Source organism: Genypterus blacodes, unplaced genomic scaffold (genome assembly GCF_046128005.1).
Source record: "Genypterus blacodes isolate CSIRO-AG114 ecotype Tasmania unplaced genomic scaffold, CSIRO-AGI_Gbla_v1 ptg000058l_1, whole genome shotgun sequence".
Taxonomy (NCBI): domain Eukaryota; kingdom Metazoa; phylum Chordata; class Actinopteri; order Ophidiiformes; family Ophidiidae; genus Genypterus; species Genypterus blacodes.
The window spans coordinates 2,233,848-2,254,474 of NW_027466870.1; the positions used below are offsets into that span (position 1 = coordinate 2,233,848).

General features: G+C 39.0%; 1 protein-coding gene across 3 annotated transcripts in view; it reads right to left on the bottom strand.

The window, feature by feature from the left end:
• LOC143002667 (E3 ubiquitin-protein ligase rnf213-alpha-like) overlaps positions 1–20,627 on the bottom strand; it is a 35,096-nt gene extending 14,469 nt beyond the window's left edge. For 2 of the 3 annotated variants that reach the window (XM_076152933.1, XM_076152929.1), the window contains exons 1-35: positions 20,558–20,627; positions 20,176–20,282; positions 19,345–19,469; positions 18,357–18,965; positions 17,890–18,059; positions 17,534–17,671; positions 17,135–17,328; positions 16,510–16,775; positions 16,170–16,423; positions 15,532–15,708; positions 15,198–15,396; positions 15,036–15,091; positions 14,752–14,911; positions 14,485–14,619; positions 14,289–14,387; positions 14,087–14,206; positions 13,478–13,667; positions 12,992–13,147; positions 11,186–11,338; positions 10,054–10,664; positions 9,633–9,792; positions 9,343–9,560; positions 8,874–9,011; positions 8,425–8,586; positions 7,010–8,270; positions 6,416–6,600; positions 6,122–6,277; positions 2,409–5,990; positions 1,903–2,033; positions 1,425–1,520; positions 1,221–1,342; positions 803–916; positions 682–707; positions 404–554; positions 146–281 (exon numbers count right to left, since the gene is read on the bottom strand). In XM_076152933.1, coding sequence (XP_076009048.1) covers positions 146–281; positions 404–554; positions 682–707; positions 803–916; positions 1,221–1,342; positions 1,425–1,520; positions 1,903–2,033; positions 2,409–5,990; positions 6,122–6,277; positions 6,416–6,600; positions 7,010–8,270; positions 8,425–8,586; positions 8,874–9,011; positions 9,343–9,560; positions 9,633–9,792; positions 10,054–10,664; positions 11,186–11,338; positions 12,992–13,147; positions 13,478–13,667; positions 14,087–14,206; positions 14,289–14,387; positions 14,485–14,619; positions 14,752–14,911; positions 15,036–15,091; positions 15,198–15,396; positions 15,532–15,708; positions 16,170–16,423; positions 16,510–16,775; positions 17,135–17,328; positions 17,534–17,671; positions 17,890–18,059; positions 18,357–18,965; positions 19,345–19,469; positions 20,176–20,275 — 10,550 coding nt within the window. In that variant the 5' untranslated portion in view covers positions 20,276–20,282; positions 20,558–20,627. The remainder of the gene's footprint in view (positions 1–145; positions 282–403; positions 555–681; positions 708–802; positions 917–1,220; positions 1,343–1,424; positions 1,521–1,902; positions 2,034–2,408; positions 5,991–6,121; positions 6,278–6,415; positions 6,601–7,009; positions 8,271–8,424; positions 8,587–8,873; positions 9,012–9,342; positions 9,561–9,632; positions 9,793–10,053; positions 10,665–11,185; positions 11,339–12,991; positions 13,148–13,477; positions 13,668–14,086; positions 14,207–14,288; positions 14,388–14,484; positions 14,620–14,751; positions 14,912–15,035; positions 15,092–15,197; positions 15,397–15,531; positions 15,709–16,169; positions 16,424–16,509; positions 16,776–17,134; positions 17,329–17,533; positions 17,672–17,889; positions 18,060–18,356; positions 18,966–19,344; positions 19,470–20,175; positions 20,283–20,557) is intronic. The other variant, XM_076152932.1, reaches the window with a different exon arrangement.

The window sequence follows — 20,627 nt, forward strand, 5'->3', positions numbered from 1 at the left end:
GCAACTGCAACTAAACAGTTAACTTTTTCATTTCAAATCATTGGGAAATGTACAGGATTTGTCAATCAAACTGTTGCTTTAGGTCAACACTGTAATGCATGTGCAAGATTGCTGTGAAGCAATGGATATCGAGAAAAAAACCTACACAAACGTTCCTCCTTCTTGAAGAGATTTGACATTAGATGCCTCATGTAGAACCCAGTTTTTTGGAAAGGGGAGGTTGGCTTCATAGCTTTCCAACAGCACATGTAGACGTTTCCTCACAATGTTCTCAAAGACACCTTAAAACAAAATTAATTTACAATACTTGTTTTTGGTCAAATGTATCTTTGGACATTGAACGTTTATAAAGATGAACAGTGCTGATATAAAAGTATGATTTTGGAATAACCACGTTTCAGACCTTCTGTCTCATTTGCATGTAGAAGTGTGAGCAGGTTCTCAACTCTCTTGGCACTGCGCACTCCACTGTCGACTTCATCTCTGAGCATGCTCACTGCACTCTGCACACAACTTCTCACCAGATCGTTTGTATTGAACACCTCGGCCAAAACCTGAAAATATTACAGTCCAATCATGGCCCTGATAGATCACTAAATGAAAACTGACAAAAGTATCTTAACTACATATCAGGATAAGGACAAATATCATGGAAGCAAAACTCTAGATCGTTATACTTACATTTTGCTCTTCGACCTCAATGTCATCTATTTCCATGTCGTAAAAAAGAAGTAAGATTACAATGGACAATTTACTTAAATAGTTATTGCGGGAGAATTCCATAGAAGTTACGATTCCTTACCCTGAGGTGGATCTTGAAAAAGTTCACTAATGCATAGATCTTTCAAGGAATGAACATCAGACACAAACTCTTTTGATCTTCTGAGATCGTCTATGTGAACAGACCTCCAAGGACCTGAATAAAGACACAAGAAAAGAGATGATCTGTATTATATGTCAATTACTAAAAAAAATCTTGATAAATAAAAACAATGAGGAGTTAAATGTGCTTTGTATTATATTTAGGTTGGTTATCTGATTGTCTGTAGCTGGTATTCTACATAGTTGTATGTTGTGTTTTTTTCAATGCTACCTTCTTGACCACACCTTTTAGAAAGGATAGAAGTACAATGGGAATGAACTGAAGAACATTAAAAATGTATATATCAGTTTGTTATTTTTAGCATGTGGTGTATAACATCTTCAACAGCAGGACATACCGCCTGGAAATCCCACATAGGAGGTTCCACCCACAATTCGTGGAAGTTTGGTGACAAAGTACACAAATATCTTTGTGCTGTCCGTAGTGGTCCACTTGCGTATTTCATTGATGCAGGAGTACCTGGTGTAAGTAAAAGGAAAAAAAAGTGTGTGTGAATCTCGGACACAAAGAAATTGATTTATGAGGTGATCTTCACACTCACTTGGCTGATGAAAGAATATTCCCGCTGTGTGAGTCTTCATCATAGTCCATTTGGAAAAAGAGGATTTTGTCGGCATGTGTTGAGCCAAGACACTCCCTGTTATCAAGACACAAGCATGATAATGCAGCTTTGAATACATTATAAAAATTACAATAGAATTTTACAGAATTATGCATACTTAATCAGTATTAGTACTCAGTATTATACAAGTTTTACAGTGGCCATGAAGTGGCAAACAGAAAGTGCAAAAACATTAAGAAAATACAACACAACAACACTTAATGTGTTGTTTTTTCTTAAAATGTTCTAGCTTTGTTAATGTTTTGTGTTTTCTTAATGTGTTTTCTTAATAATGTTGTGTAGTATTTTCTTAATGTTTTGTTTGGCAATTCAGGGCCACCGTAACAAAGAGATGTAACCTCAAGGTAAAGAAAAAGACCTTAGTATGAAACACAATGTGTGTGATACACCTACGCACCTGATTTTCTTAAGGAAGGAGTACTCTGTGTCAAATTGATGCAGTGATAGTATCTTGATATCATCAAGTTTGATTACATCCTGCAGTTCTTGAGTGTCAGCAGCTGTCAATAGTCTAGAAAATGTTGTGACCTTTAAAATAAAAAATAAAACCAGTTTAGAATGACAAAATATTTTCTAATGAACATATTTCTAAAGGTGAAAAAAATCACCTTCACACACTTTTTCAGACTTTTACATGTCACCACTCTGTTGTGTTTAGTGCATACCAAATGCTTGTTCCCAAAATGATAGAAGAGGAATTGAATGAAAAATATGTTTATAAACTTATGATCTGGGATGAAAATAAAAGCTGAGTGTATCTTTAGTTTGCTGCATCCAGTTAAATGGACTGTACTTATATGGAGCTTTTATCCAAAGCGCTTTACAATGACCTCACCCTTATCCATTCATACACTGATTTTCTGTCTTAATTTTTAGCTTTACTTAGACTGTAGTAGAACTTACCTCAGTGAAATAGCACTGGGACTGTTCCACCGTCTGTGTGTGATAGGCAATGTAGTCACCCAGGGATCTGTGCATCCCCTCTTTGGCATATTCTGTCATTAACTGTACTCTTTCTTCTTCTGGCAATATGGACTTATCCAATCGAACAACTGCATCTGGAGTTGCACAGTTGAGCAGAATCCTCTTGGCTTTGTCCAGAACACATGGAGCATCTGCTTCATCATTCTGATTCTTCATGACTTGCAGAACCACAGAGGAGCATGTGTCTGAGTGATAGCCAATGAAGACATCACTTGGAACATACTGCTTTGTTGTGTGGTCTGAACTTGTGCAGATAAAGTCATCAACCCATGTCTTTAGACCTTCAGCAATATCCTTCTGTTCATTTCTGAGAACAGTGTTGATGTCAAGGTAGTGTTTCTCCAACCTGTTAATCAGTGGGATTGGAAAGTGCTTGTAGACCACCTCTTTCTCCTCAATGACAATGAGCTTGAAGTTTTTGTGAACTCTGCATTTCACACGATGGGTTCCTAGTCCAAGATCCACATACTTTTGACCCCCTAGGGTCACATAGTACTGGTTGAGAGCATCATACAGACTTTCATACAGATTCTGTAGGTTCAGAAGCACAACTGTCTGTCCAGTCTCCATACAGATCTTCACACGATTAATGTTCCTGCAAATCTGAGTGTACTCCTGATCCTTTGGGAAACTGGACCCAAAGATGATCTCCGGCTGGATTTGGATTTGTGGGTTTTCTGGAGAGAAAAACGTCTGTTGGAGAATCTGAAGAGCTGCGTAGTTTTTTGTAAGGATCAGAAGGTATCGACTTTCGTCTGTTTGGCAGTGAACTGGAGAGATGCTTTGCGCTACCAAATCAATGGCACAGATGTTGGCATCTGTGAAGCCATCTGGAAGTTGTTCACGGAATATACCAATAACATCAACATCATCCCTTCCACTGAAGTTTCTCAGGACTGCGTGAGTGATTTCATATGGGGTAGGGCACTCATCCCTAGCTTTGGCAAATGAAAACAACATCTTTATCAGACTGTAGAAGTCACGAAGACCAAAGAACCCACTGCCTTTCTCGCATATTCTCATATATGCTTGCGCAAATGGCTTAAAGAAGGTTTTGATCTTTTCAAGTACCTTCACTTCAGACGAACATATTCCCTCTGCACTTTTGATGAGCTCTTTCTCGTTTGGATCTCCACGGGACACAAATATTCCACGATTCATCTTTGCAGGATCCAGTGCCCAATTGGAAATGCCAATGAATCCGACTCTTTTATGAGGTTTTGGTTCATCATCGATGCAGCCCTCCTCTAGCAATGGATGCAGGGTTTTCAGGGGCATTTTAGGGGAATCTTCAGCCAGTCCAATCTCATCAAGAACAACTATTGAGACATATTCATTTAAGTTTTTGCTTTCCTGAAAGCGAGCACACTGTTTGAATGTGCCAATGATTCCTTTCGGAGTAGAGTGAGGGCTGCACTGGAAAGACACCAGATGTATCTGCTTCAGCTTCTGGAAAAGTTCTGAATGAGAGGCTGGGCCCTGCATTGCTTCTGCAACAAGTGTTTTGGACAGGGATTTGGAGCTCCCTGGTTTTCCAACAATGAACAAGGGAATTTTCAGCTCAATGCAGATCACCATCATGAAGAAGTTCTCCTTCAACGCCTCATTTTTGGCTATTGCCTTGCCTAATCGTACACCACTTAGAAGAAGGTCATGCATGAGCTGGATTTCATTCCTCACCCTCAGGGGTGTGTATTCACCTGGAAGAATTTTACAGATTTCATTCTGATATGTGTGTTTGTCCTCTAAGCTGGATTGATAGCACACTCCAGTGGCCATCAACAGAGACCAGATAACTCTGTCACTAGCAGGTGGAAATGAGGGTGGTTTTCTGCTTTTCCGGAGAAATGCTTCCAGTTTCTCAGCAAACATGGGGTGTTTCTCATGGAACCACACAAACACTTGCATGCAACGTTCAACATCCCTAAGACTGACAAAGCTGCATTCATCTTTCCTTGCCCTCATGAAGTTCTGTGATGAGGACAATACCTTAGTTACAGTTGGCATGTAACACTTTTCAATCATGTGGGCATTTGACCGTCTTTCCACTATTTGTTGAATGTACATTTGCTCTGTTGAATTGTTGAGCTGTCCAAAGTCCCAAACAAGTGGAATCATGCTGGGAGGTAACGCATGAACACGATACACCAGCTGGCGGAGAGGGACTGACCCAAGTTTATCTTCAGTCTCCTCAGCTCTGACCCTGTAGCCCAGGCCAGATGCCTCTAGTCTCTCAATCATCTTCTCTGTATGCTTCCTGTAGGGGTTGCATGCAGCAATGATTTGAAGTCCTGTCTGAGAGCCAAGCTCTTGTCCCTGCACAGTGTTGTCACAAATGATCTCCTTGATGCTGCTTATGGCTTCTGTAGTGTTTGCCTCATCGATGAAAAGCACAGAGTCACAGTTATGATTCTTTATATTTTCCTTTGCAAGAGTCTCTGCTTCTTTCACTTTCTGATGAATCATTTCTGAAGTCGTGCCTCCATGAACCTTGACCAGTTTCATGTTTTCTGCGTTTGCTCCACACTTCCCCAACTCACACAAGAACTTGATGAGCCTCGTCTTTCCACATCCAGTTTCACCCATTATAATGACAGGGATGCCACACCTGAATCTCATGTGGATCGCCATCATTTTGAGTATATTATCAATGGTGAGTTCATATGTTTCATCTGGATCTGTTTGCCCAGTGGTACCAAGCACACTGCACAGACGCTTCAGCTTTTCAGCTCGAGAGAGCCTCTCAAAATCCTCATTAAAAGGGACTCTCTGATGAAGTAAGCCAGTGTAAAGCTGTCGAGACATTATGTTTTCCTTGATCACTTGTCTTGTTGAAGGATTTATCGCATCGATACCATTCCGCCCATTGGGCTGCAGGTGAAACCCAATGAAAGTCATGGATTCGTGGTCATTATTAAAGAAGATGTAGGGGTGTGGTTCAGATTCCCACCTTTTTCTTATGAGAAATGGGGCCAAGTCTTTTTCATCACACCCACTAAGATCTATTAGTTGCTTTCCTGGGCTCTGATCAGTCATACAGAGTGATGGGGTGGCAAAGTCTTTGGACATCAAAATCATGAATTCAACCACAAAGTTTTTGAACCCATGTAGAGTGTCTCCAACCAAATCAAAATTGCAGAAGACTGACTTTTCACAGTCAAGCAACTGAAGATTTAGGAACCAGACAAAGTTACGCAGCTCTGCCCATGATGGGTCAATAATGCCACAGTAGAACAAGAAGATTTGAAGGCACTCTGCATGGGTCCCTTCAGTGCCCTTGTATGTGAATTTGTCAAGATTCTCATGATTGTAAACACGTTTTAGGTACTGGTATGGTCTTTGAAATGCTTCACTCTTGAAACACTTGTCATCCATGAGGGGGAGGTCACTCTCTGCCTCAGTGTTGTCTTCTCTACTCTTTTCAAGTGTCATAACCTCCTTTGGTGGTCGACACAGTATTTTGGGAAATACATCCGAGAAAGCAATGGTTTCCTTTTGTCCCTGAAAATACACACATATAAAAAGACTGAAGTAAGTTCAGAAAAAAACTATATGAATCAATAACGTCTAGGATAAAAAAAAACAGAAAATAGAACGACTTATTTTAGAAGACTGTAAAATATTGTGCTTACAGTTCTGGAGGTACAAGTGGGTTGATCATGCGTGGATTCTAGTAACTCCACGATATACAAATGTTTGTGGTTACAGTGCCACACCATTCCTTCTGAGTCCATCAGGTACTGTAGAAAAAAAATCTTGTAAAGGAATTCATTCAAGCCTTTCTGCACCTAGATAAAGGAAAAATTGAAAAGAAAAAGCCATTTCAATGCCATTAAATATATCACCAAAATTTGTCCTCTCCACATCACACATTGTTTTAAGGACATAATGATTTTCCCCATGGTGGTTACATAAAGACTGCTTACCGAGGAGGTGACATCAATGTGAAACACCTTGAGATCTTTGTCTTTTGGTGTATCATACAAAGACTGGAGAACCTTGTGCTCATCAATCTTGTGCTCAGTTAGTCGTATGCACTTTTTAAATGCAGTTCCTCCATCAACACTTCCCTCCAGCCTTTCATACAATCTTTGCACATACAAGGACTTGCCTGTAATAGCGGAACACACAACAAAGTTTTACTAAGTAAATATCATTGATAGATTTTACATTATTGTAAAAAAGGTGTGCTCTGTGCCTAGATTCTTCCTAGTGTCTTCTGAATTGTATTGAAGTCTAACTACTAAAATGAAAATGTAAATACAGACAAACATCAAATTAGAGGCTGACTTGACTCATTTAATTAACACAATATTTTGGGGTATAATGCTAGTCGGCTAACCCAATATGTGACGAGATAATAGGCAACAAAATCCTCTCTGGGTCTCTAGAAGATATCACCTAGTCATTGGTTAACTCATTTGCATGTAAGCAAAGCACATTATGTGGTTCTAGCTATATAATTTCATCACAATATGTAACTTTAGGGGCGAAGGAAAGCACATTAACATAAGACTCACCAACTCCTGCACGTCTAGAAGAAACAATGCCAACAGATTGTCCACCTTTGAACCTTTGAGCGTTGCTGTCATCCGAAGGGACATTGTAATTTCTGGACAAGTACTTCTGAATCTTTTCCAGTGGTTCTTGTGGCACAAAATCTCTTTTGTATTGACTGAATGCTGTTGGAACGTAAGTGTGCTCTCTGTTAGAACTGCAAAAGATCACAAGCATGTATTTGTGCTCACAGTTGGAAGTCAGTCTCTGAAAACACCGCTCCATTGCATAGCTGACATCATAGTTGAGGAGGTCTGCCCAAAGCATTGTGTACATCTTCTGGCCAGGATAGCCTTGTGTGAGACATCTCCTCATGAAAAGCTCTACTTGTTCATATGTTGTTGAAGGGGTACACATGAGAACTTCGTCATAGCTGGGCAGTGGCTTGTCCTCACTGTGCATGTACAAGCAGATACTTGATGTCAGGATTTCGTCTTGTGGGCAGATTAAAAGATTGGGTCGATTCAAGGAGAGAGCTTTCGGGATATTTCTGCTGATTGATGTATCTCTTGTGTGTAACGGCACTGGCTCCTCCAAGTCATCTTCAATTTGGTTTTCTGAGCTGCTTATCATCTCTAATAAGCTTCCTAAACTTCTTATGTCCAGAAAGTCATGGAAAAAGATTCCCTTGTTGTTCATGTAGCCATTCCACAACTCTTCCAGTTCTGTCAAACCAACTGTCTGGTTGACAGTGTCTGCTGGATTGTCAGTTGTGGACATGTGTCTGTCGTCATGCTGAGTAAAGAGACTTTGAAAGTGAATATGATCATTTTTCCTCTTGCCAGGTTCAAATTGGTTGTGAAACCTTGCCCATGACTTCCACAAATCTGATGCAGTGTAGTTTGGTTGGATGAAAGAAAGCATCATCAAAGCTTTGTCCTCTATCTCTGAATTCACATTGGCCGGAGTTAAAACACTGCACAGGTAGACTATCTGTTCCGCTGTGAAGAAGTTCAGATAGCAGTGATCAGATCTCTGCTCGTCTATGAATTTTCTCCAGTCATCAAGAAACAACTCCATTTTTGTGGACAGTGCTGTGAGTTGCTCAACCAGATGTCCACAAACTTTGATGAGATGTTGGGTCTCGCAAAAGTTGAGTTCCATAGTGATACAGGGGTCACTCTGTTTACAATAGATTTTAGCTTCCCAACACCTGAAGAGAGGGTTCCCTGCAGCATAAAGGGTTACAAATGTCTTGGCAAGTCTTTGGACGTTGTCAAAAACCTAAATATGTGGAAGAAAGAGGGAGAATACATAAATATTAATAAAAATCTAAATTTTCATTTTAATGGCATTAAATAGCTAACTCGTTACAGTTTTACATAAAGTACAGCTCTTTTTAAAAACAATTTTGACACATGTAATCAAGATACTCTACCTCAGCAAACTGGTCTACTTCGCTGTGATTTTGTTCTCCTCTACCAGACATAAGCATGAGTTTATTTTGCAGCTCTTTCAGGTCCTCTAATTCATACGTGTCTTTCATGGTTTTTTCACGTCCGCCCTGAAGTTGTAGGATCAGGGAAGTCTCTACAGTGAGCTATAGAGGAAAACATTGATATGAAGCACATTAGCATGCAAAATGGGAATTTCTATCAAGTGAATCTGCATAATATTATAATAACATATCATAACAATAATATAAGAAAAAATTTATTTGAGTAATGGCTGAATACATTATTTAATATATACAGTATACTCAAAAAACATGTTTATAGTTATTACAACTATTTAAACCCATTTAGTTAATTGTTTTGATAGAGGTTACATTTAATTATTTGTGTAGTCATTTCTTGTAATAATCTGGTGCAGAGGCTGTACCTTTACCTTTTTATTGTTTTGTGGCTTGATGATGTACATCCCTCTCTCGTTGATGGATGTGGCCAGAGACAGAGATGAAAGTTCAACGGATCCATGGCTTTCCTTGACATGCTTTAACCAATCGAGATGGCGTGCCGTGTCACCCTGAAATTACAAAGTAACAAAGTCCCTTGTGATCCTCTTGGTGAAGTATAAAATCCGCTCTGTTAACTTTCTAAAAAAGGCTAATAAAATCTTTGGTTTAGCCTGCATGGCAATCTAGGAAGCTTTGTCTTTTTGTGGATTAAATACATCAAGATGGTCCTTGGTTTCATCAAAAACACCTGATAAATATACATTTCATGGCACAAAACTCACAAAATCCTCTGCATTACACTCTACGCCAGATAGAGGTAGATTAATTAAGGAAAAGCTTTCTTTCTTATTATCATAGATTGGGCCCTTGCAAAAAACTGTAATATGAATAGAATCTTACCAGCTTTATTGGTAGAGCCTTGTCATTTTGAAGTGCTTTCCACAATTTTGTCATTGACTCCTTGAAGGCCTCATAATCAGAGTTTGGCTCCAGTCCATATAACATGGAGGAGTAACCAAGGACAGCATCATGAAAACAGGCCACTCGATCGACATCCAGGTCATTTTCTCCAGCAGAGATAGAAGCAAGGTCAACAAACACCTTCAGCTCGTTGATGCCTGCAAAGCAATATTTACATTAGTTGATGTAAAGCTTGTGTTTAACTCTTGGCAACCAAAAATTACCCTTACCTTTAAGTTCTCCTTTAACCCACAAGATAAAGTTTTGTCTGAGGCTGAGTTCCTTAAGACAGTGCCTGTGATCAACTGTAATGCCTTCCAGAACCCTTTTGACTTCCATGAAGTTGTCATCAATATCATTCAGGCAGTTTTGCTTAAACTCAGCTTCATTCTGGAAAAATAAATAAGTAAAATAAAAGTATTATATTGTATTATATCCCCTGAATCCAATAATCTCTGTATTTCATTTCATTTATCATATATTTTAAAATATTCCATTGTTCCAATTAAATACCCAACAGATGTGTCTTTCAGTACATATTATCTGAGTAAAACACTATATTCTGTCAGTTGAACTGGTGGCAAAGGCTTGTTTGTTGGTACTGGTAGTTGTTCAAATGAACGATCTCCTACTGAGTATCTAACAACTCACCATTTGTAGCAGTCTTTCCAGCCCTGTGAAGTCTCCTTGTGGACACAAGATGTTTCTGATATCTTTGATTATCTTTGCAGATTCCACTGCAAGAGATAGATCACGGTACTGTTTAATCTGTTCAATCCTTTTTTTGACCCATTGTCTGTCATCGGATGGATTTGTTCTGCACAACATCTCCAAATCCTTCTCCAGGTCATTGTTTTCTCCTTTGTAGTCCTCAAAGAAGCTGTCTATTTCCACCAGGGACATCTTCCCACTGCTCAAACTGGCATAGAGCTCTTTGTACTTGCGGTAGCAGCTCTGAAATATTTTGCTCCAGATCAGCTCTAGAGTGTAGATCTCTTCACATGGTTCTGTGTCATCTTTATTAGCATGGTCTGTGTTCAACTCTTCCACTTTGTTAGTCCAGTACATTGTGAAGATTAAGCTGTCTTTAATGGCAAGCAGATCATCTGCCATCTGTCGGGTGCTGTCACTAATGGTGAAATATGTGACCTTCCCAGTTGAAGAAGACATCTGTCCATCAAGTGTGTGAACCTCCATGAATTCATTCAGTCTCATCATCTCGGTGTTATGCTGAAGCTTATTGTCCAACCCCATGAAGTCAACTGTGGATTAAAGAATTATCAAGAATACATGTAAATAAACAATCCTTGCAAGTTCTCAGATGAAGATGTCAGGACATATTAACCACCAGTCTACTGTAGTGCAAAGGTCAGTGTTTCCACACTCCTGCTTATGCTTTTCACCCTAAGCTTTCCCATGCAAGGAGGTAAGAGTTGGCTGTGAGATCTAATTGCAATGATGATCTGAATATCTTTGCAGCATTGAAAGGATATCTCTCTGCCCATTTGATACGTATTGCAATTCTTGACGGAATCTTGGTGAGATTCTGAAGAATTGCGTTTCAATATTATGCTACTCAGCTCATTCTGACATAAAACATAAGATTTAGAGATATGCTTAACAGAATGCTTGTGGTTTTTGTCTGAAAGTAGTGACTGTTCAGAATAACAATGTACATTAACACATGCATTTGACACATTCTATGTATTTTATCACATCACAGTGTCCAATTATATGGTTTTAAACATAATTTGTATTCTTATTGAGGTCCAATATTATTTACCTTTGACATGCTGAGGAACTGTCATGCAGGTCTGTAGAAGGCTCTTGGCCAGCTCTTTTTCATTTGAGACAGCCTCTGCTTCGGCTCTTCTGTGTTTTAGAAGGTTGCTCATGTTTCTTTGATCCTTACAACGACCGTCATCGCACAGGCCATCTATGACCACATGAAAATGATTACTGTGATGATCATTTGGTAAAGCACATAACCAATGTTAGGAAGTAAAGTATGTAAAATGTGAAGAGAGGAAGCAGAGGTTAGCAGTGTGGGTAGAACCAGTATGGCTCATGGTCGTCAATCACAGCCCCTTCAAGTTATATCATCTACTCCAGGGGTGCTCAACTTCAGAGGCCAAGAGGGCCACATTTAATTATTCGCTGTATTTACTACTGCTGTTCAATATGCTCTTAATATGATCTTGCTAGTCATTTTTAATGCATTCCAAATCATCATGGAATATTTAACAAATATTCTCAATTTGAGTAACAAATGTAGTGTAGCGACTGCGAAGTGTTGGTCAAGCTGATGTTTTATTAACTATGGAGTGAATAGCTTTGCATTGATGACATTGATAAAGTTTGCAATTGCTACTTATTCGTAGTAAGAGCTCTGAGTCTGCATTTCACAAATTCTAATAACAATAACAATATAACAAACAGTTGTTACCTATTCCTAGTGAGAGCTCTGAGTCTGCATTCTTTTCACAAGTACTTTCAGATCTGGTTGCTGCTCAGTTGTAGCTGCTCTGAGATTGTCTGCGAAATGTCTGTCAGTTACACAGGAACGCTGCTTTGATTTTATTATTCCTAACGTCTTAACGTCCAACTTAACGTCCGCGAACCGGGAGGAAAACTCCTCTTTCAATTCCGTGAGGTAGGCACAGTAAGGGGTGGGATAATAAGAGAATCAAATTGACTGTTCTTGTCACAGAGTCCATTGTCACTTTGAGCTCTCCACCTTTCAGCTTGCTGCACAATTGCTCTCCATGCAAAATGCAGTGATATGAGAAGAAGTCTGGCGTTTCAGGATCTATTCTGAGCAAAGCAATTAATCCTTTCTCCTTTCCTACCATGGAAGGAGTCCCATCAGTAGTCACAGAAACCAGCTTTTTTAAGTTAATGTTTTTGCCTGGTCCGTGAAAAAAGCTCATCATTGCAGAATAAATGTCCTCTCCCTGTGTTTGCTCTGTTAGCGGTAGCAAAGCCAGCATGTCCTCGGCAAATGTGTCCCCTTTGAGAAAGCGCACCCAGACTAAAAGCTGTGCGATGTCTGTGTGGTCGGTGGATTCATCCAATGCTAGGTTAAAGTACTCGGCACGTTCAATGTCTTTTAGCAACTGTGATAAAAGATCGTCGGAAATTACTTCCACTCTCCTGGTGGTTGAATCAGACAACTGCAGCTGGAACTTAAATTAAAGGCGAACTGCCCAATTTTCACACGATTTTGGTTGGCTAATTAAAATTATTATGCATTCATAACTAGGCATGTCGGGGGCCACAAAATAAGCGTCCCGCCTGTTGAGTAAGTCTGATCTACACTGTATATGATATAACTTGAAGGGGCATAGCTTTACTAACCAGTTTACATACTGTAGATTCTACAGTATGTAAACTGGTTATTAAAGCTATGCCAGGAAAAATATATAGTATTATTAATTTGACCAATGTGATAAAGATATTCAACAAACTTAAATACCTCCATGCTTGTTTCAGAGTTGTTGCAAAGGTGTTAATTGTGTTGCATATTGTGGCAACGTTAACACTTGCAAATATACAGTATATGTCAGTATAAATATCCAATCTTATTCACCTATCTTCAGCAAGTCCACAAAGACATGTTCATTTTGAAGGATTTGTTTCAAAGTTTTGATTTGGATGTCCCCGCTGAGAAAACCAGCTGACACACGTCGGAACACTGAAGATGCCAAAGATTTCTTCCGTTTAGCTTCAGTCGTCATCTTGACATCTGGAAATCAGTTCAAGGGCAAAAATGAGCCACAACACATTTCTGTATCAGACAGAAGCACAGTAAAATGGAACTGATTGCCGATGTGTTTGCATGAAAAATCAAACAATGGGAGCAAGTGTGCATTTGCATTCTGTTAGAGGGTGAGTGTGGCATTGTATTACTTCAAATGCATTGAAATGATCAAAGCATTGTCCCTGATGTCTACAATGGATGCCAGTAACAGTGCCTCTATTGTCACATCCTGTTGAGCCACTCTCAACACAGTACCCCAGATATAAAAGAAGGCTCATATACAGCATATTGTACAGTGTATGTGGAAGTATTTACCTTCTATTTGGAAAACAGTTTTGGTCATGGGCCAGTTCAGAAGGTAATCAAACACAGACTCTTCATCTTCAATGTGTTCTCTCTTGGTATTAGTGGGCCATGCCGTGAGCACAATAGAAGACAAGAGCTTCCCAAACTTTTTGATATCCTGTCTCGCCAGCAAATCAGAAAGAGCTCGACCAGATTTATGCTGAACAGGAAAAATCAGAAAACGTTTACAGTTACACAGGCTCCAACTGAATCCTCCAAGAGACTAAAAAAAATATTTTGCATGTAAGTCAAGACTATATTCACCAAAAAACAAAAGTAAACATGAAACATTCATTCATTTATTTCTTAGATTTAGCAAATGCAGGACATCCAAAGACCAAATATATTGTTGACTGAGAATGACATGGGGAGTCCACCAGTTTGTTTGTGCTCTATGGTAGTTCTTGGGATTGTTTAATAGTTACTCAAGATAAAGTGTTATAAAACCTTTTATTGTTTACATCATTTAGATTAGAATATTACAATTTCGTAAAGAAATAAAGACTGTATTCATAAACATTTACTCTATATACACTATATCATATAGTTTCTTATTTATACATAACTCAAATATCATACCTGACAAGCTGAAACTGCCTCCAAGGCACAATTTTCCATTGTGTTCCATAGCAATGGATTTGTCTTGCTCAGTTCTTCCATTTTGTTACAGTAGATTCCAATTTGATCCACTGGTTCTTCCTGTTACACGAGAATCCTCCATTTTGTTGCAGTATGCAAGTGTGTATGTGAAACTTAACTTAAACTCAAAAATCATCCTTACCTGTTTTAGTTTGTGTTCAAAATCCTTTTGGAAGCAGGTTTGCCAGTGGGAGGTATGATCCTTATGACCGAAGGAGAGAGACATTAATCTATTCCATACCTTGAAATTGAGAGAAGAGATGGATTTAAATGTTCTAATGGGCAACATTGTTTATGTAAAACCCTGAGGAAAGACACAATACTTCATGACTGCTTACATCAATTTCTTGTGGTACATTAAACTTGGCACGGTCCCGCTCGTTCAGCAGTTTGGTTTGGAAAACTTTCCTCTGCCATTCTCTCATTATTTTCAATGTGTCCTCAATTGACACCTTGTGGATCCCCTGTTTGGACTGGAATAATAGTGATCAGTTTATATGAATATTGGAACATTTTAAATATATAATTAATTTAAAAAGCTGCTTTGAGATATTTTGTTTGCATTGCTCCAAAGCCCCTAAAGAAAGGGGATGGGTGAGTCTCACCTGGGAATCATTACAGTCATAGGCCTTTGCAATCAGACTGACCAGATGAAGGAAGTCAAGAGGAATTTCATGCTGACGTGTCTGTGTCATGCGACAGCAGATAGAGCCGAGGAGTGTGACTGCAGTTTTCAGGCAACACTCTCCATATTTGTCATCATAACTATGGGAAGAAAAACATGCTATGTCAATACTGTGTGTGCATAAAGATACAGTAACTATTTTTTTAATGATATTGGTATACAGACGATGGCAATGAGATATAGATGTTGTATATTATTCGTAACCTGTTTTCCTGATTGTTTACTCTTTGGATGAGATGCCCTGCCAGCTTCCTCAAGGCCTATCATCACATTAACACAGGATGTGGAATTTGTTGACAAAGCAGTGGTGAGGTCAAATAAAACAATGTAACACAATGTAGAAGATGTGACTATGAGGATACATACCTCTTCGTTTTTGGAATTACTCTGCTTCCAAGATTTGACCCTGAACTGCATGTAACAAAGAATGTCCAAGAGCTCAACGTCTACAAAAGACATGAACTCAAACAGATCTTCCAAAGCCAACAGGGACATCCAAGAGCGCCCAAGAAGACCATCCATCTCTGCCAGGTATGCATGGTTTCTCATGACAGAGAGCAGATTCCTGATTCAAAGACAAAGACAGTCCCTGACTTGACCCAGTTGGTAAATACTTACTAGAAATATACTATGAATGTACAAATATGGGCATAAATGAAAATAACAACATTATAAGTCATGTTTGCACAACTCTTAATACCATTGCTCTTTGCTGTTCTTCTTCTTTGAGTCATACTCTGGATGTAATACAGGTGGCACTGGTTCATATGGCTTGCTTTGTCCACTCAGTAGATGAATTGCCGGAGTGGCCAAGATCCAGTCCTGAATGTGTTTCTCTCTGGCATGCTGGCAAAGGTTCTCAACAAGTTTTGCAACACTAGAAGAGCAAGAAATCAGTCTTTGACTTCATCAGTTTAAGATGCGATTTACATTGACATTTAGTAACTTGGCAGACGCTTTTGTCCAAACTGATTCATGTGAGATATGAATACAACACAAGCAAAAGCTAGTTCCAGGAAGTGAAGTTCTTGCCAAACAACAGGACAAAGGTGCCAAGAGTCAAAGCCCAGAGGACGTAAAGACGGAGGTAGTTGTTGTTTTTTTTAAACAGACATTATGTATGAAGGTGTTGGGACAAATAGGAACTCACAATAATATTATAAGTATTAAATAATGTACTTTGGTCGTATACTTGGTCGTGTTCTAATTCATTCAATTGTTTGTTTGATACTTGTTAAGCATTAGTTGTTTTTCTTGGTCGTAAGCATTGTAAAGTGCAAGAGATAAAGACAATTATCAACCTTAAATATGGTTTTACTCACAACACAGATCACTTACTCTTTTTGGTCTGGTAAAGCTTGAGTGAAATCTTTCCAAGCAGCAAGGAACTCGTCTTTGGGCATCAGAGGCAGGCACAGAAGGTTACACAGACCAGCCACATCTTCGATGTCGTTTCCCAGATAATTGCGGGAAACAATTAAGCCAATAACTCCTACACGGAAGGGGTGTAAAGGGGATTCAGGTTTTTCCTTTCGCTGTCCAGGTTTGAGATTTAGGTTTGCCTTGAGGACGGCTTTAAGCAGACATTTCACCTGGAAAAGGAATAAGAAGAAGTTGGGTCACATCCAATCCTTTTATGAACATTTCCACTGTATAAGAATGAAACAGTTTGGCTTACGCTTTCTTTGTTATATGGTAATCCCCATGGTTGTGCCATGCCAGCGTGAAGTTGAGGATAGCTGTACGTATGAAAAAACTGTTGCAGCAGGAAAAAGAAGTTCTCCACATTTGGTTTGTTCCAGGTTGTGAGGAGATCAAAGATGCTTTGCAGCATCACCCCACCAGCTTTGTCTCTGCCTTCCACAACATAGGCTTTGGTTGTGTCCCATGCCCAACCTTTCTTAATCTCTGGATAAATCATATCATCGTATTGGTGCCACTCCCCTAAAATGTTAAAACAGTTTTAGAAAATGATTGAGGGTACATACAAGGTACACAATTAAAATGTATTTTATGTAACTATTTAATATCTCTGCACATTGCACATCTGGCTGTGTTCACACTAATCATGTTCTGAGCATGCTGTCTCTTAGCTAAACTAATATATGATGAACAATTTTGAAAACACCAAAACCAACTACAGACAGGAGAAAAAAAGACGTAGTTCATATGATTCACTGTGGTACAGGACACTAACAGAAGTGTGGTTGCACCAGACAAAACAACCTACAGAAAAATCTGCCTTGATTCATCTGTTAACATAACGATTGAATTGTGAGAAGAGAGAACTGAGAGTAAAATACCTTCAGGTGTTAGAAGGTCCTGTTTGATTGACAGGCATCTGTTGAGATTTTTTGGGTAGATGAATTCCGACATGCCGTTAGGGCAAGTTCCATTGTGTATGTAAACAAAGTATTTGTAGGGTATGCCCTCATTAATTTTGTCTCTTGGAATCTTGATGTGTCCTAGAACAAGGAATCCTTCGTCAACTGGAAAGCTGTGCAACACAAGCAGTAATTAGAGAAGACTATACAGAGCTGTGCAAACCAGGAAGTACAAAGTAAACTATGTTTGACTGTATTGTGGTCAAAGTGAAAGCAAACAATAACATCAGAAAGAAATTTACCAAAGTCTGAATTCCAAACATTGTCTTGTAATTTTTGATCTATTGTTCAAAGAAAATAGATTTTTAAAAGACATACTTGGAGAAGGACATTTGTAGGCCATCAGTTTCCGAGCTTCCAAAAATTTTTTCTGATCTAAGAAAAATGAAGTCCCGCCGTGGATCCAAATGGAAATCTTTGGAAGTGACAGCATGGAAATACACAGACACAAATTCACTGAGAGAGAGAGACAGAGAGAGAGCGAGAGAAGGGGGGAGAGCGTTAAATTGACAAACTCCTACGAAATCGCATACTTACCTGTGTCTTTAAGATAAATCCACAACAGACCAATGGTGTTTAAAAATGCAACTTAACTAACAAGATATATGAAATATAAAGGCAGACCACTTAAATGTGCTAAATACATTTCTTGCCATTCATTTGATCAAACTTACTCCTGTGGTGTTGAGATAGGTGCTGCCCTTAGACTGTTTGGATCCACGTTGCTATGGTGAGCAGTATTGGAGCGCTTTGGTGATCTACCAGGGTCTCCATCACTGGTACCAGGCAGGTTCATGTGTGCTTTATCACCTGATTTGGTGTTAGCAGCCTGTGAACAAGTAAACTGTTAAGAATGGAACAAGGACCCTGGTCAGTGATATGCTGGAAAATATATTAACTGGACCTTTGATTCCAGAAGTAAATCCCACTTAACAGGCCAAAAGCAATGTTCTTCCTCACCATAAAATCTTAACGGTGTAATAATGTAATTTTCCACGGCTGTCAAATCTCACATTGTAGTGTTTTTAGTATCTTTCACATTACACACACATTACTTTTTCTGAAATAACTTTAGGTTACATCGATATTGAGAAATTTACTTCAGGAACCAGAGTCTATCTCCTATTTGACTGAACACTACCTTGGTGGCTGTCTCCTTGGTAGCTGAACTTTGGTGGTCACAAAACTCTTTTTCTGTGGACCTTGGCTCGTCTGAGTGAAGTGGTTTATCTGTCGCAGGTTGGGCTTCCCTGTCAGTTTCTGGGCTGAATGAATCTGATTCTTCTGATTGGGCTTGATTCACATTTTTCGACTCGTCTCCTGACCTCCTTTCAGCCCTGTGCTTTGTGTGTGTATCACCTTGCTCAGGTATTTGCTCTGACAGCTCAGGTGCATCAGTTTCTTTATCTGATGGTAATGCAGAGATAGACGACAACGGCTCAGACTTCCTGTGCTCTTCTACACGGCAGTCATCTGTGCTGACATTTGATTGGGCCTTGATTTGTTGCCCGGTCAGGTTATCTGATCCACAGGCTGCCTCAATGCATGACTGAGGGTCTCTGTGTAGAGCACATGTTTCAGGAAACTCCTTTTCTTCCTTCTGACTCTGTTCATCTTGTGAACTCCTGGTGGTCTGGTCATCTGACAGCATCTGGTCAAGGGATGATGATGTGGTACTGGTTTCCACTGTGACTGTGGCAGCCGTGTTATCTGATGAGACATTGTCTGGCGTTGCGTCATTGCACTGCCCCTGAGAAGAGTTAATAGTTAATGTTTAAAGAATCATAAAGCCTTTCTGAGGGAAGAACCGACTGTACTGAGCTTTTCACAGCTAAGCCAGCATGTAGGTTGATCCTTGGCAATCAGCATTTCTGCCTTCATAATAGCAGTCAAAGGTTTGTAATAGTGAAACTTAGATCTGACTCACATACTGCCGGAGCAGAAACTGGTTCCCTTGTCTTTATCAACTGGCCTAGATAACTTGATAGACACAAACTAGTATGCAATACAACATCTTAAAATAAAGCAATAAAGTGGTTAAAAGTCATCTGCTTACCATTATGATTCTGAAATAAAGTTAAACTTTTACATTTACTTTAGTAATAAAACAGCTTTTTTTTACAATTTACCTTTTTCTTGGCAGTGTTTTCTGGTTGCTCTTGACAGTCTACGTGCAATGAACCCTTGTCTTCATTCTCCAGGTGGTGTTCCTCTGCACCGGTGGCAGAGAGTGGATGTGCTGTTTCTGTCACATCTGATGGATAATAGTTTATGTGTCAAACACACAATGCTTGTGAGAAAATGACTGAAAAGGTTCTTTGAAATAACTTCTACAGCTTGTGCAAGTCGAAATCTTTGAGTTTGTTTATTCTTATCTAGTTTCTTCAGTTCTTGTGTTATTTTTCCTTCAAGTTAGAGTTAGATTTAGTTTTTGTGTGCTTTCAAAGCTATAATGAGTTTGTTTCCTCCTTGTGGATAATGTGGATCAAGTGACGCATAAAAGACACAGCCTTAAGCAAATACCGGAATTTCCAGTATCAATGCTTAAAATATTAGATATATTGAATTAAAATGACCTTGACACTGAAAATCTAAGACAATGACACATCGGTCACAAAGTATAAAAGAGTTCATGCATTTACTTTCATTTCTATTTCCCGTAAATGGGTGTGGTTGCATGCATATTTCCTGCTTGTTGAGTCGTGAAGTAAGGACTTTGTCAGTGAGTTAGGTTACATTTCTTCATTTCACTCCAATCAACTTTATTTCCTTCAGCGGCTGAATTGTCTGATTTTAGTTTTTAATCCCAATTCAGCTGAGATATACAGAATGAAACATTATGGTGTGACGTAATATTGATGCAACAAACGATCGTGCTATCCAAAAATTACCAGATCAGTAACTGATAATAAATAAATAACATGGCTACATGCTGACATACAAATTGCTGAATCACTTACCTTGGTTCTCAGTCTGGGACAAGGCAGATAGATTGTTGCCACATTCAGGGCAGAAACGAAATGAACTCTGCACTTTATTACCACATTTAGTGCAAAACATGATGTGTCTGTTTAATTCAAAAGAAAACATTTAAAATGGTTAAAATGCATTGATATACTAATTTAAAACATCACATAACATAAACTGTGTTTATGTTACATCCAGCCATCGATATGCCATCGTGATTTTATTCTCCTATTCTATTCCTCTAGTTCTTTTGAATGTAATTTTTTTGGTCCCTTTCAACTTTTTCCAAATGTAGAAAAAAATGCTATGACTGCAAAGAAGCGGAATGGAAGTTGTTATTGCAATTATTACAAGACAGTTCATTTTGTTTCCTACCTTGTCTGCTTGTCTTTTCACCATCGTGTGCAGAGAGAAAGTTTGTGACACATCCGTTATAGTGTTTCTG